The following is a 16230-nucleotide window of genomic DNA, read 5'->3' as shown; positions in this document are numbered from 1 at the left end:
AAAAGTACAGCTGTCGAGTAGCGACAATGGGTCCCAGAGCGTAGCCCATTTCTGGCTCGACTATACTCGACCTTCGTCAATAATACGCTTTGATCTGTGCATCTTCTCTCCCTCGAGTCATTCGAGGCATGCTTCATAAAGTTTCGGGAAGAGTGATCAGGACATTCCCCCCGACTGCGGTAAAAAGTTGATGTCGCCCAGGAGTTCTTGCCAGTAAGCGTCGTCGATCCAGTCGAACTGGTCGCCACTCATTATGCCCTCCATTCCAGTAGTGAGTTGTGGCTCTAGTGAGATCTGCGTGCCAGGGACCGCAGCAAGTCTAGTCTCATAGACAGCCAATACTCGTCTCATAGCTTTTGCACAGCCGGAAGGGAAAGAATGTCTGCTAGACGGCGTAACCTGACTGCTGTCGATTATCATACCTGCCTGTTCAAATTTCTCGATAAGACGATGGAAGAAATCTGTAACATTGACAGTTTTCCGCACGTCGGCAAGATCCCAACCCGGCTCTTCGGCCATGGATAATTTGAAAAGTGTTGACAAACCGACACCTGTAAAGGCGAGTTGTATGACGGAGAAGTATCGGAAAGACGACAGAGGTTGAGTGAGGATGTGGTTCAACAATGCTTGCGACGCCATGAGACAGGAGTATAACATGTCTAAGCGCTGCGCATTACCGCCACCGACTCTTGATGGTATTAAGCCAATTTGAGCGCTAGGTTCCGATAAAAAGGCTTCGGCGCTATGGAAAGTCATGAGGAGCATGTCTAGAAGAACATGAAATGTCAGTATGGCGTAAATAGGTGTAAGAAGTAAGTGTTTACGCACTGTTAGACCGAAGATCTGGATCTAGACTAGCCCAGAACTGTCGCAGCTCAGATCGCATCCCTTCTACATACATCCAAGCTGGAGCTCTATTCTCGTCCATGGGGCCCTCGTAGGTTTGTACAAGGTTTCGCTGAAAAGATTCTGTAATGCACTGTAACCTGACCAAAGCTGAAAGAACAGCATCTGATGGGTATTCTGGGTTTTCCTGGAGCACTTTACAGCAATAGTCGAGATATGGTGTATGGTGCATAAGTTCTGACTTTCGTATATGGAGAGAGAAACTGTGCTATTAGCATCAGTAATCCAGAAATAAGCCAGAGAAAGAAACATACACAGAGGTAGAAAAATAGCAGGTAAGATATGTCCGGCGCTCGTCTACCGTTCTTTTCGATTCTCTGGGATTGGTGTCTGGGCGGTGCTTGTAAGCTTCTGGAAGTAACTCGGTCATTTCAGTTTCGCGTACCGGCTTATTGAGTCCGAGATCGAATACTAAAGCTTGTGCGATTTGGAAGATTGCTGTGGATTGGAACTGTGGAGTAACAGGGGAATAATAGTAAATCCTAAGTCTGTTAGCCATCATTCACGTTGCTGTGACTGTTTAACGAGCATATGATCTTGATGTACAAATTACCAGGTCGAGCAAAATTCCTCGATACCTCGATATCTCACCACTTTGTCACGCTTGAGACAACATTTAGCAGCATGGTTTCTGTACCTTCGAGAGCATAGATGATGATGCAGATAGAGAAGTGCTCCAGACAGACAAGGCCCAAGAAAAGTAGCGGATGAGGATGTCACATAATCCTGCATTGTGCAATATGTCTTAAGAAACATGATATTGAGTGATGTAAATTTTGAGTACTCATTTTCCTGATGTTGAAGAGTCTCTGAAGCTAGATGTATGAAACACTTATAAGAACATAGAAAATTCTAGCAAACTCACCACGCATTATGAAGTAATAAACCTTGAAGCATATCGAGGTTTTTCTCGCCCCGTACCGTTAAAGCCTCCATGACGTCCAGGGATATTCGTTTCGACGCTTCAAGCTGTGCGGTACGATCGGTTTCATTTCCAATAAGCGTAACAGCTCGGTATACCCAAGGTCTTTGTCTGTGGAGATTCTCTGAATTTACATTGTTAGGTACAATGATGAATGGAAATTGCGGAGCAAACTGTTCCCTGAATGTGTCGAGAATATCATCGGCCTCCGGGCCTGGAAGAATCGATTGCTGCACTTGTTGCGCCAGTGCGGGAACTATTTGAAGCGGATGAGATTGAGCCAGGGAGGATGGTCCAGACAAATCGGATGTAGCAGAAGCTGGATATAGGTTTCTATTCGGCATGGACTGTGAAAGCCAGGCATCATTTCCTCGATACAATTGACGCGCTCCAAGTATTACTGGAGATTGATCATATTGGGAGTCCAGTGTATGATCTTGAGGAGTCCTTTCAGATTGACTTGAAGTCTCTCTGGTAAGTGGCTGCAAAAGGTCCGGTTTCAACACGTTCGTGTGAGCTCCGAGAAGAGACACAAGACTCTCGATTTTTTCCTCCAACTGGGCAACATTTCTAATTTATCGTTAGAAGCCTCACGGTCACAAATTCTTCAGATAATCTCATATTGAACTTACGTGGTATGATTGGGAGACCTCCTCTTCCGTGCTCGTCGAGGGGCAGTGGTACAATCCTTTTTTAAGCGAAAACATCTCCAAAAGTCAGCTGATTACGTGACACCTTGAAGTATAAAACGCATGTAATACTTGCGCTTACCTTGAACATCTGCCGTCACTGCCGTCAACTTGAGGTGTGCATTTCGCCTTTGCCCTTGAGCAATTCTCACAGGCGCGATTGGTTGAGCCGGATTTGCCAACAGCTTCCGGTGATGTGGATTCGTTCATGTCCGTTTGTTATTAACAGTGGTCGATGCCATTGATATCCAATGGGAGGACGGTTTCATGTCACAAACTCAATATTTCCAATCAACAGGACTTTAGGAAGTATCAAAATACCGCACGAGTGGGACATAATGAAGGCGAAAGATGGAAATATATGAAATCGACCGTGATTTTGTCAGCCACCATTTTTGGGATGTTTAGGGTCGGGACTTTAGATTGCTCCGAAGCTCCGGCCTCCGAGCGTCCCCTTTCCTGCTGACTTATTCGCTTGGCCTATCTCAACCATATATTGATCAGAATCCGCGCGTCAACAACAACCTATCCAGCCATTATTCTTAGCCAAGGCAGCATCTGTCAAGACTCATCAACACCGAACAAATAGTGAACACCGAATCCCAGGCAGTGTGTTGACGTACACAGCCCAGAACCCTCCTGTTGGGCGTAAGCGAGACGAACAGACTCATGAGTTTCGTTCCAGAACGCGAAACGACACATCTCAATTACGACAAATACGACACGATTGACTGAAGCGACTCATCTTTTGGTTATTTAAGTATCCCGATTTTGGATAAACTGCGTCTCATAGTGCAAACTCACTTGCTGTAGGAAGCTATCTTTTACCAATCAAATTTCATAAACTCAGTAACCTGCAGACATTTCTGTTCTCAAGACAACACAACATAAGACGATTGACATCAATACAACCTAGAGGCCGTCATCAATATTCTCATCTGGATCTCTGCTTCTGCTTGCCGCTCGACTCATAATGAGAAAGCAAAAAGTGGAGACCACCTACCTTGCTGATATCTCTCGGTTACGCAGCTGCCGTAAAGAGCGCTTGCTTACTGGCCTGTCAATCAGATTCGCGAACAGAATGTCATCTTTGCATGCCAAAGCGCACAGAAATGCAATTTCCGAGATGACGTATCCAGGGAATGAGCCACCACATTGTGGTATTTCAATACTGCAATGGAGATTAGGGCACGGATATAGCTATCACTTACACGTCCGAAGTAACAGGCAGCGCACCGCGTAGGAATTTCAGATGGAGCTCTATGACATAAAAATATTTGAGCACAGTGTATTCTCACATTATATTTGTCTGTTTCAACGCAAACTCTCTACGATATTCCTTCGATCATCAAGCTAAGATCACTTCCTACGCTCGGAAATTGCCTATTGAGTTGCTATATCCGCGGATTTACTCGAGACAGTAAGAAGTTATTTACAGGAAAGGCCAAGTGAGCAAGTATCATGAAGCTAGCAATCAGCTCGTCAACTCTATGACCTTGGTATTTTTGAGTTACCTCAAGCACCAGTGCATTGCAAGACTGACAAGACACCCTTCTAGTGTACTAATGCCAGAAAACGAATTTCCAGTAAGCTCTCTATAAGAGGCAATTTTGTATCTTTATTTAAGTTGATTGAGCAAATATAGCATTTTGGCTAGAATAACGTTCCTCTAATGTAAGGGGGTGTTCTGTCGGACCTGCAACACTGCGGTGAAGTACTAATTTATCGGCACCTCATAATCAAAGCGCATTGAGCCTCTCTATCAATTTGTCATATTGAGACATCCAAACCCACGGTCTGACAAAGTTAGGGGAAATTCAAGCTCCTATTGAGTCAGATGTCTAACGATCGCAAAAGTCTTCCCGGAAACTCCTAGAATTGATTCGATAATACATTGCTATTTTGAAAAATCAGCATTACCCATTTCGCAAAGTTGTACAACATTCCTTTGATATTAAACATATCGCGGGCGTATACACTACAACTTGTGTCCCAAAAAAGCCAACTCAATATACATCAGACTAGTGATTAATGTGGAACCGAATTTGCTCTACGCTACACTTCTCAAATTAACACGAACACGAAGGGACTAACAGCATTGCAGGATTTGGACACGTTGCGCATGAAGTGATTTTGACACTATGATCTCAATGATATGTTTTGAGGTTTGTTTTTTTTAAGTCGATAGAATGATATCAAAATCTAATGTACAGAATTTAAGCTCAATAATCTAGTAGGCTGTGGTTGTCTGTTCTTAGCATTCATAGTTTCAAGGAGGGAGAATATTATGAGTGAGGTTTACCGGTTCTCAAATAGTACGATATGAATCATAACGAGAGCGAACAAAACCACCTTTGTGAATGTTGAGGTGGACAGACTGATAATGGTTCTGGATTTTCGACACACTACTGGGGCTATTGGGGCGATGGTCGTTGTGGTGGGGTTGTTTGTCGTCTAAGGTAGATTAAGTTATGGTTCTATCAAGCAGCTTGGTAAATACTTACAGTGCTTGCCGTCGTGGTTGTTACAGTAGTGTTCGTAGCTGATATACTTGTCGTTGCAACCACTGGGGTCAGTGGAAGATTTGTTTCCTCGGTTTGACTGATACCAAATTTGATTTCGCGTACACTGAACCTGGGAGTCATAGATTTGATTTGCTGAATCTCGTCCTTCACCATTTGAAATTCACGCATCCTCGAATCGGAGCCATACTGATAACTTTTCATTGCCACCCATTTCAATGATCCTAGGTTCTTCTGAAGGTCATCGAAAATCCATAGTCGCTCCAAACTGCGCTGTTGAAGGAGCTGTGATCTTAACCGCTTACGCCAGTAAAGGTGACTATCTGGACGACGCGACTTAGGTATCCGCACAGCCGACAAAGCGACGCAAACCACCCTTGGATGAAAATCGGGGCCTTCCATTCCGTAGCGCCAGTCACGAGCTTTAGAGAGAAGAGAAATATCTGCCTTGTCGTTGATAAATGTAAAACTCGGCTTTTTCGTTTTGATATTTTTGTATATCGGAATCATACTATGTACTATTTTGTATTCCTTGAGGAACTCTGCTCGAGATTCGCGGCAGACAAACGGTAAAGCTGGCTGCAGGTCAACCATCACCTCATATCTGCGATTGTTGTGGATGCTTTTTCCGTCCGGGAAATGGACCGCTACCGTTTGGCAAATTGGGAAGCTCCATTTCCAAATTTGTATGCGAAGCTCAGCTGGAAATTTGGGAAATAACGTGAAACCCAACCCAGACTGTGATCGATCTACCCCAGATTGTGGCGGATCTGTCATTCTTCAAGATAATATATAGGATCCTGCAATCAGATATACCTCAGCACTATCCACAAATAGAGGATTCAATAACTTCACCTTTCAACGAACGAAGAGGAAATGATCATATTAGACGAGCCCTTGAAACTGGATCTGTCGACTGGTGGATGAAAACAAAAAGATGCTGTTTATTATGAGAAGAAATATTTTATTTGTTTTCTTTCCCGGAGATAAAAAAGTTATAGGTTTCACTGGTGAATTGAAACGTCTCTTGAAATGTTCAGAAAATATCTTCACTCGAAACTCACCTCGTATAGTGGACATGGACTAAATTCACAAACCCTTGTTTCACCTAAAGCGGTACCTCCATTTCCCATGTCTTGCAATCGATTTAATTCGTTTCTGTGCAATCAGTAAATCAATTTATTCCACGACATACGAGGTCTGATACCTAGCTACGAGGAAGATTAAAGTTTGCCAACCCAAGACACCCAATCAGAATAGACACCAAACAACATGAGACATCAATGCTATCGTCACATAGCTTCCAGCTTCAAGAACACCCAAAATTATGATCAGACTTCGAATTACGAGGAATTCAATGAGAAAATTCGGACAATTTCATCACTGTGTGACACGAAAGGAAAATTGACCTTTCGTTCAAAGGAGTTATTTACTAAGCGTACGAGAGTGGCTTTTGTAACCTTCTCACCACTATACGAACATCTAACTACAATTGTTTCCTGAAGGAAGGCCCCGCGTTTTTTTTCTCTCGAATACATCAGCTTAGTCAAGTCTAAAGCTGTGTTGCCAGCTGAATTTAAGTAGACTGGAATGAGGTGATAAGTGAAATGAGGAATTGAATGAGTTCTTGCGTTCAGATCAAGCACAGTTGAAGCCGAAAGTAAGTTTCTTGTTTCTTTTCCACGCATCTTACCTATATGTTTATCATTGCAAAGTCGTCGTTTGTAGCTACACACTCTGTCATTTGGACAGGATAAATTCAGGAAATGATAATTGATTTGATTTAATATGATTCTGTCATCATTAGGGGCAAGCTTTTATTTTATATGTCATTATTTCAATATGTGACTTACTCATACATCAAACCGTCCGAGAAGTAGTCGTTCCTCACAAAGTGCTCCAAAGCCAAGAGGTACATATGAGATCGATTTATTTCCAAAATCTGGATTAAAGTATTCTACTGAATAATTGTCTGCCATCCTATCATATCCACCTGCCTCATTCCTCCATGACAGCATATTCCGATGATGTATGCAACCAAAGACCTTGGTTTCTGGCTTTATGGGCACCAACTCCAGATGACAATGAAATTTACCCTTGGACGGTGTCGGATGTTGCTGTTGCCTCGATGACAAATCTTCCATACTTGATCTCAGGAACAGTTCGTCCAGGATTATCCGACCTGAAGTCCCTTGAATCTAGAGTCACATCCCTCCCCTACCACTCAAAAATAATTTCCCAATCTATGGTACATTCAGTGTTCGACTCTAAGAAATTTGTGAATTCTCCGACATAATTTGGTGTCGTCCATTTCCTACCAACCAGAATAGTCTTTACCCCTTCTCGAGCGAAAGACGTCAATAACGTTTCCGAGGTTTTAGCAGAAGCAAAAATTACAAAGGCTCGTATCATATCTAGATCGATGTAGACTGTACGTGGTGAAAAGTTTGGCGTGACATACCCGGGAACCCCATATTTGACAACAAATGTAGGAGAGAAGCAGAAGATATCAGTCTCCAAACTCAGATAAATATTTTCTCCTGCCAACGATGGTGTATTTGACAGAGTATCTTTATCAGGAAATGAATGGTGCTTTCCCCCTAGACCAGGAAACAGTTTGTATTCTCCACAGTACAACTGCCGAGATTCAGCGCAAATCCAGGGCATTACACATACTTCAGACACTCTGAATTGTCTGATAAAATTGTCTCTCAGAAGATATTCACTGGTTAACACATATCGAGGGCCCGGTAAAGCAAATTTCCAGATCTGAAGTCGAAGCTCGGTTGGTAGTTGCGGGAACAGCGTGAACGTATTTGTGCTAACTATATTTGCGTCACTTTGAAAAAATGTCAGCTTCATAATGTTTGATCTGTAATGATACCGACTTCATATGTGGAGCATCTTTGTCCAATGCTTCGTCCCCATTTCTTTCTGCTGGAACCTGAAGTGGTGCCATTTCCAGATTGTGTGGTCCGGATTGCGAGTGAAGGAATGCTGAAATCGATTAGTAAAACTTTGTTACATATGTTCATAGATATATACATACTGTCAATATTATAGAACAAGGCTCATCAATTGTGTTTCTCGATGTCGGATTTGCTCTTATGTGGGGGACGTAAAGAGGTGTTGGAGGATGGCAAAGTAGCAAACGAGGACGCGACAGGTAACAAAACTCAAACGAACTCAGTGCAGCTCTTCCACGTGATTTGAAAGTTTTGGCAGATATTCACCTTCACGGCACAACTGGTGAGGCAGTATGCTGGATCAGTATTCCAAGAATTAGAGAGCTGTTACAGACCCTCCAACACCCCAAACCAGAATTTTCACCTGAGGCTCTAAATATCGCTGTTGTGGAACTGGATATCAAATTTCAGTTAAAATATGAACAACGTTTTAAATCCAAGAAGTCAACACAAGGATGACAAGATGAATCATAAATCACAGCATCTCTTCACCTTTCAAGGTCAAAAGAATTGAAAAATGCATTTTCCTCCATGCACGGGTATTACCAACGTGTCACGAATAATCCTAGGGGTGGAAAGTCACAGCGAAGAAGTCTAGGTATTGAAGTAATTAGATAGTGATTGAATATATCAAGGTGCTAACTCGTGTCGTTAACCTGGCTGTGTGAGAAAGTCTTGCTATGATTTGTGACGTGGGAATTTAGGATACATTTTGTGATACGACATAAAGAGGAGATTTAAATATCTTGTTATAGCCAGCAGTTACTCAAGGCGACAGGCAGGTAACCATGATGTTTCGCACCTGGCGTTCACATCTATGCTTGGACAGATTTGTCAAGTATGTCCTAATAGTGCAGAGCCGCATGTGCTGAAACATCTCCGCTATCTTCGTTATGGCGGTGCTGAAAGATTTTGAACTGCAGAAGGTCATCTCTGCTCAAGAGCCCAATACAAGAGATGCTGACCCAATCGTGTTCTGACAATAGTTGTTAGATAGTGCCTTCAAGCAGTTTGAGTGCTACATGTATGAGTGCCAGTATGTTGAGTTCCCGGTCTAGGAGTATTGCTCCAAGTCAAACTACTTGCGTAGATGGCGGTCTTACAGTGTTGTGCTACTGGTGGCATTAATATTTCAGAAGACATAGTCTGGGATGAAGCTGGCGTGCGATTTTGCGGTTGTACATGATCGTGCTCGCGACGTCCTCAATCAATTCTGTAGTTTGAGAGCCGTTATCGGTTGACCCTTGGGTAAATCTCCCAAACTTAATTTCTGGCAGTTTTCTGTTTGGAAATTTCATCTTGAGTCGTCGTATTTCTTTGTTCAACTCTTCCCAGCACTGCTTGTCGAAAAGTCCATAAGGTCCATGTTTCAGTTCTGTAAACTTTACTGGGTTTGCGGTATATGTTGGAGTTTCCCCGAAAGTTATGGTCTCAACTCCCTCTCTCAACAGAAACTTGGAACTCAATATGCCAATTGCGAATGACCAATCTCGGGTGACAACAGGGTAAAAAAATACATTGTATCTGGAAGTAGATCGTCCGAGAGAGAAAAGATAGATCTGGCAGTCCAAACATCCACTCATCACAATCGTAAAAGCAGGACACGTCGCGGGCTGAGCTAAGATAGACAGACCCTCTCCATGAGTCGTTCCGGATAAGGTCTGGATAAAGCTTGTATTCTTTCTGAAATACCCCTCGAGCTTCCTGGCAGACTCTGGGTATTGCTGGCATTATATCTACATCGTATTTTAACTTGCTGAACGCCATTGGCAAATTACGCTGCCGCGCAACGTCTAATTGAACTGGTATCCATCATCGACTAGGTAGGGGTAGATTCCATATTTTAAGTCGTAAACTCGGTTGGTAATTTTGGAAAGAAGGTGAACTCTGTGACCGAATTTGTGTGGCCTTCACCATCAAAACTGGTTGTGGCATCTGCCGTGGTGAGATCTCCCAGTGAGTTCATTTCGAGTTCGCATCGAGCCAGTTCCATATTGATAGCGCTGTGAAGAAGATCGATTCTCCAAGTCAAGTACTGTATAAAAAAAAGAGCAGATGAATTCGTGCGTCTTTGTTTTCCTAACAGGTCATCTGTCTTGCGTTGGTTATGGATGGGTGGTGTTTTGTTGTCTTGGAAAGAGTGTGGAGAGGAGGGCTCTCAATCTGAATTGTAGATCATCAAGGTTAGCCCAAGCACTGAAAGTAACCGAATTGAGTACTTAATTATGAGTGAATTTAGTAGTGAAAAGGAAAATTCGGAGTGAATCAAAATTGTTTCATTCTCGCACACTTGTGACTTGATATTTGCCCTAATTTCACATAGAAATAGGATATTAATAAATGAGAATTAGCACATACGAGTGAGATGTACCTATGGCATATACTCCCTCACCTGTTGGGCGCTCATCACGGTGACATCACCATAAAGGTCAACCTATGCTGGTAGCAGCGAGTCACCAGCTCAGAAGCCACCCAGGTAACATATAATTGAAACGTATTTAAGAAAACAAGGGCGGAATTCCCGCAACAAACGACATGAGCCCTCCTCATTACCATCAGCTTCAGCTCTTCGAGCAACAAATAGGGAGAAATGCGAATCCTTCAGCATTGGGCAACTGCTTGAGGTTAGATATCAAGATCGAGGTGATCCTCGATTCCATATTCCACAAAGCAATCTAGGGTCAAAGAAAGCGGGCGAGTGGATGGTACAAAGCTCTTCTGCAGCATTCAACATATCTATCGACGCCTCCTTGCGGACAATAGAGCAACTTCTGTACCTCTCGATAGTGGATCATCTGGATGTGTCGATCAAGGCCATTTTTTCGACTCAACATTCTACAGACGAAAGGGTGATCAATGATTTGAATAGCACCTATCAAGTCACCAAATCATCTGGAAATGTTCTTTTTTATAAAATTCAAGTTGCTGAATTATGGGTCGGCGACAACAAAGTGGAGATAGGCAGTCTGATGTGCCTTCTAGAAGAGTGTTTTCAGATATACTGGAGTACCACCAGTGCATAGCATAGTTCTCCGCGCAGCCAAAAATTGGAAGGAGCATTTCTGTAGAGAAACAGCAATCAAATTCAATTGACTTTCATTAGATTGAGAATTAAAGTTTAGTAACAGTATCACGTCGTTTGTTATCGAAGCTTTTCAGCTGCACAGATTGGCGTCAAAGACTGCTGTGCTAGAACCCCGTCAACATTCGCATGATTAAGGGTGTTAGGATTCGAACCTTGACCTGTCACACAGCCTAACCCCTAAAACATAAGTAATGGCGAGATCACAAATATTCAACAAGTTGAGAGGTGAGTCCTCTATAAAGTATCGTGTAACCAGTTGCTAACTTATGACCACCAGAAATTCTAAACCCAAGATTCTACCCAGCCGGTCGTGAAACATCCCACCATCTATCAACCTAAATCCCCTCCTTGTATTCCCGGTATACAGTATAAACGGTTCATGCCGTAGACAAGCTCAAATAAATATTCCACCCAAACCCAGCCAAACTCCCCAACAACTGCCTCATCTCCACACTCCTCACAACCGCAAAATTCAGCGCACTGATCGCCGGCCAAAGCTTCCAGCCTGCACTCATCAAGCCCCAGAAGTCCTGTCGCGCAGTCCACACCGCTTGTTGATAAGTTGCGCCTTTGAAGCCCGCGATTGCGGCGGAAAACAACAGCGTGTTGACTGCCGCGCCAATTGTTTGGTCGAGCATGAATTTGATGAGGGTGTTCGGTACCGACAGCTTGGTCTCGAGGATCTCGTGTTTCTTCTCTTCTCGGTCGAGTTCCTTATCGTCGTTTGTGGCTGCCGCTGCTATCGCGGATGGGGTGGGGGTTGTGTAGGTCGATGGGAAGGCGGATTCGAGGAATTGTTGCCTGCGGGTGTTAACAAACACTTCACTCTTGGATACAAGGGCAAATCCACGTACCATAGGAAGTTTGGCGGAGTGTTCAGTAGGTTGAAGAACATGAACTGGAGAATGGGGGTCCAGTCGATCGTATACGGTAACTGTGAAGTATTAGCAACGCCCATGATTCTCTGACCAGAATTGCTTACGCCACTCTTATAAGAAGATATCAACTGAGCCGTCAGGTTGCTAACTCCCGCAAGTATGCAACCTTGAATCGTCGTACGGATCAGTGCTGAAGACATCGCGAACTATGATGATATTCGGATTCGAAGTTGAAGCTGGAGTGCCACGCAATGTTTCGCGGAGCGGGAGGTGTCAGAGTTTTATTCTCGCCGGGTTGGAGGTACACAGGAATATCCTCGTATACTTATGTGCTGTCGCGCATTGTGTTGTACTCTGACAATGTGTTGTAACTCTATTGTCGCACCTCTCGATCATTTCAAACGAATTAGTTGCGCGAAAGCCCGCGGATGTGGGGCTTTTACATGCATGCCTCGGCGATAGTGGCGGCAGTCGCTGAGACAGTGAGAATTTTCCAACATAATCACATCAGATGGTTATAAAAGAATCATATGACTGTTGGGTTGTTGTTTCAAGGGGAATCAAGCGTGATGTTCTCGCCAGCAGCTTTTGATCATCTCATTTGTTGTGAGAAGACTACTTTGGATAAAAGCATTGTTCCTGCACTTGCCCGAGCCTCGTGGTATTTCTCAGTACGGATTGTTTCATCGATATGAGTTGCAGGGGGGTACATGGGCGGGCTGTTCGCTTATCTAGTTGACTGCCGATCCTTGACCTAAATTCAACTTCATCTTCCTTCTCTATATTTACTGTTTGAAGAAAATATTTCAGAGTTTATGATTTCTTTTCCTGTGGATTATTCAATTAAGGCGCAAGATAATATCTTACAGCCCAATCGATTGATCTAAACTTTATTAAAAATATTTCATCTGCTCTCCACTGAAAAGCGTCAGATAATGCAAATAATAACTGCACTGCACTATGTCTCTTATGTGACTTTATGTCATTATGACTTCCGAATGAAATATCGAATTTTAACAGACACGAATCGCATCTAATGTGCTTTCTACAGCTCTAGGCCGCTGCCATAAGCACCCAATATTTTGTTTGCGACACGTCATGCGAGAGAGCGTGTGCCATGAGTGTCACTTCAATGATTCTCCATGAGGTTTTTGATTTAGATGCTGAGACCTTGCTGAAGGGGATTATTCAGCGACAAGGTTAGACTTTTCATTTTCCGAATTATTTCGTGTGTTTGTGTGGCCGATGTCCCAGAATTCATTACCTTGACCGTCCTAATCCCATTAGTCCTCGATCGTCAACTGAGGGTTTCATGATTTGGATTTAGAGATGAAATACACTTTTGAACGCGCACAAGAGCTTCAAGAGCGATGCTCGATAAAAACTTGCGAGTGTCAGAACTTGGGGTTGTGTTGTGATCATAAGCTGAGAAATCAACACATCAATGCGATCAACTTTTGCATACCAAATACTTTCATCTAAGGCTCCGGATATTCGGCACAAGTTTTTGATTACTTCTCTCTCCCATCTAGATTCAAGAGCCCCTCACATTACTCTCAGACTCTGCTCCTCCGACCACGGACTCCCAACTCACCTAGATTCTCCCACCATGTTCAACGCTTCAAAAGATCGCGAGCCAAGGCCACCTACTGATTAAAATCAAACCCATCAGCCTGCCAAGTCCTTTCTATTTTGTTCCCCCTTTCTGATAGTGCAACACGACAATTCGCGCCAGATAATACTCATCTAAATCCCACACTAAAACAACATCCAAACCCGCCGGTCCAGACCGAACACCACTAAAGTAAGACATATGATAAAAAGTGCAGTTCTATAGCATAACTCATAGCCATGACTTCTTTCCCGATTCAGCGAGATTCAGTTTAAAAACGGCAGAAAACTCTGGCTCATGTTGTGCACTTTGGTTCTCTGGTACACCATCAAATTGGTGGTAGGAAAGCGAGAAAAAATTAACGCTTTGCATCATTTAGGATCATAGTTAGGTCATAATTATCTTACAACACTGAATCCTCGTGAACGGCTAAGGACGAAGCGTATGGGACGCACCTTCCTCGCGATGATGGGAGTCGCGCCGCAACGATAGAGCAACCTTCCAAGCAGGATAACCGGCAGACACGGCACTCGCGCACCTCTCGACATGTACTGAAGTGGCAGAATTCTCTGCTGGCACCATAAAACCCATAGGAACTTGCCGTTTTCTTTCCAAACCACCGAAAAAGCCGCTGCTTGTCCTATTCGCTTCTTTAGTTAGCCGCCAACCTAAAAGTGAACACCTGTGATTTTCCTGGGCTCTGGGTATTCTTGGCTTTTGCAATTACGTAGAGAACATTGCGCAAAGAGTTCTCCAGCTTCAGTAGTTTTCTCGAGTGATTCTGAGAGAATCAACGCGTTGTGCTACGAAAAGAACGCAAATGAGCTGAGCATCTCAACTCGAAAGACGCGACGCGTTCTCCCGACGCGCTTTCGGCAACTGAACACAAGTAAATCTTGCGCAACGGCCAGTCGAGCCTACCAGAGAACGTTATCGCCCAGAATCCTAGCGTGACTGGAAAATCGCACTTGTTTTTTAAAAAGGAATATGAGGTAGTATTCACAAAACTAACAAAACCCAAATTTTGCCAAAGTAAGTGAGGCAGAAAAACTGCTCGTTATTGGCAGAGTTGTAGGGGAAAGACAATATGTCGTAATTATTGCAGTAGTAGGTAGTGTGCGGGTTCTCGCGGCGTGTAGAGTAATATCCTACTTGAGCCTTGGCGACCGAAAAGGGGGGGGAACTCGAAAATTGACCCATAGAAGTTACAATGTTCTTTTCACGGTTTAATCCAACTACCGGTACCGTGGGAAACCCCTTGTTAATTGATCAAACCGCGGCGCAAACTATTGAATATGCTATTATCGCTTTACAAGACAACTTTGGTTTGGCTTGTATTGCAGACCATCAAATGGCTATCCAACATCCCCTGCCTAGTCCAATTAACCATGTATCTTGGGAGACTGCTATGACCTACCATTTGGACGAATAGTGTCATCATAATCACGATTTACCCTCACAGTTCAGGGGTAGCAGGCGCGGACGAGGCCCGACTCTTGGTCGTAGCCTGCGAATCTTCTTGTTACTATACGCGGTTGCAGGCAGGATGGCTCGGAATATGGCCTACAAGTGTTCTATTTCTATTTGCGAAAGAATCGGAAGACTGTTTCCTGCTTGGAAGTTGATTCTAATCCGTCGAATCCGTCGCATACCTCTCCAAACCACAATTCGCACCACGACACTTCCGTAACAACCATCTTCACGACCACCCACCCACACCAAAACCACACTCTTCTCTGGTCTGCACCCAGACTATCCGAACCATCGTGCGATTATGATCACTACAGTAGCCAGACAGGCCCCCATGCACATATTCTAAAATAACCCACGCAGCATCGTCACTTCGCAGCCAAATCGTCATTCCAACCCATCACGCCAAGCCAACATCACTGAAGCAACGATCGAGATCTGAAATTCATTCAATCCAATCTAGACAAAAAAGTACCCCATTGTGGTGCATGTACTCCCGTAAACTCAACTACAACACATAAAATTGCCAAGACATCTAACCCTCACTTCTCAGCAGCAACTTCGTGCGTTCTAGACGCCGTATCTAAGCATTCTCTGTGGCAAAAGGTTATACGGTGGACAAGATACCCGTGAGTCCAGCTCTACCAGAGCCTCAAAGGCTTCGCTCCGAGTTGCGACGTAATAACGTTGACAAACGTTTGGTGGCCTGTAGTGGCAGTGTAGTCGCCTCTAAACTACCCACTAAGTCCCACAGCTACCAAGAAACCAATTCCTCGACTTATTTTCCCCCCTGTTCATTTTGTCTCAATATGCCATCATTCCCCCTCTACTCCTTTTCTAATCGTCCTCTGGCTCGCCCATCGTCATTAACTCAAACACCATTCTAAGTAAGCATGTCTTCATTAGCCCATATCTCAGCCAAACACCGTCACAGCGTCATGTAGGAGAGTAAATCAACATAGTTTGGTGCAAGGTACTACCTTGAAAATTTTTCCCACCCGTGTATTGTTACTGTGTGTGGTGGTGTCTTAGTGGGAGTCTACGTAATGCCTAAAGACGAGTACCGGCGCTAGGGGGTGTAGTGGGGGGAGAGTGCCGGAACGCGGGAGGTGGAAGGCCTGAGGCAAGAGGAGGGAGGGAGACAGGTGAGAGAAGTATGGAGGGAGGGGAATGTAGGCGT

At 43.9% G+C, this 16230-nt stretch overlaps 3 protein-coding genes across 3 annotated transcripts; all 3 read right to left on the bottom strand.

Moving 5' to 3' along the window:
- Nucleotides 1–156: 156 nt before the first annotated feature.
- Nucleotides 157–2727, bottom strand: GLAREA_02514 (Zn2/Cys6 DNA-binding protein; the record flags this gene model as incomplete). Its single annotated transcript, XM_008087600.1, has 6 exons — nt 157–767; nt 829–1109; nt 1161–1388; nt 1772–2398; nt 2461–2535; nt 2600–2727. The coding sequence occupies 6 exons, from the start codon at nt 2725–2727 to the stop codon at nt 157–159; spliced, it is 1950 nt and encodes a 649-aa protein (XP_008085791.1).
- A 2088-nt stretch (nt 2728–4815) lies between these two features.
- On the bottom strand, nt 4816–5816 carry GLAREA_02513 (uncharacterized protein; the record flags this gene model as incomplete). The annotated part of the gene is made up of 2 exons (XM_008087599.1): nt 4816–4971; nt 5022–5816. 2 exons carry the CDS (start codon nt 5814–5816, stop codon nt 4816–4818), a joined length of 951 nt encoding a protein of 316 aa, XP_008085790.1.
- A 5651-nt stretch (nt 5817–11467) lies between these two features.
- GLAREA_02512 (uncharacterized protein) lies at nt 11468–12168 on the bottom strand (the record flags this gene model as incomplete). The annotated part of the gene is made up of 3 exons (XM_008087598.1): nt 11468–11891; nt 11945–12024; nt 12073–12168. 3 exons carry the CDS (start codon nt 12166–12168, stop codon nt 11468–11470), a joined length of 600 nt encoding a protein of 199 aa, XP_008085789.1.
- Nucleotides 12169–16230: the final 4062 nt, after the last annotated feature.

This window comes from Glarea lozoyensis (assembly GCF_000409485.1).
Source record: "Glarea lozoyensis ATCC 20868 chromosome Unknown GLAREA6, whole genome shotgun sequence".
In the NCBI taxonomy this organism is placed as follows: Eukaryota; Fungi; Ascomycota; class Leotiomycetes; order Helotiales; family Helotiaceae; genus Glarea; species Glarea lozoyensis.
This window is presented reverse-complemented; position numbering and strand designations above follow the sequence as displayed.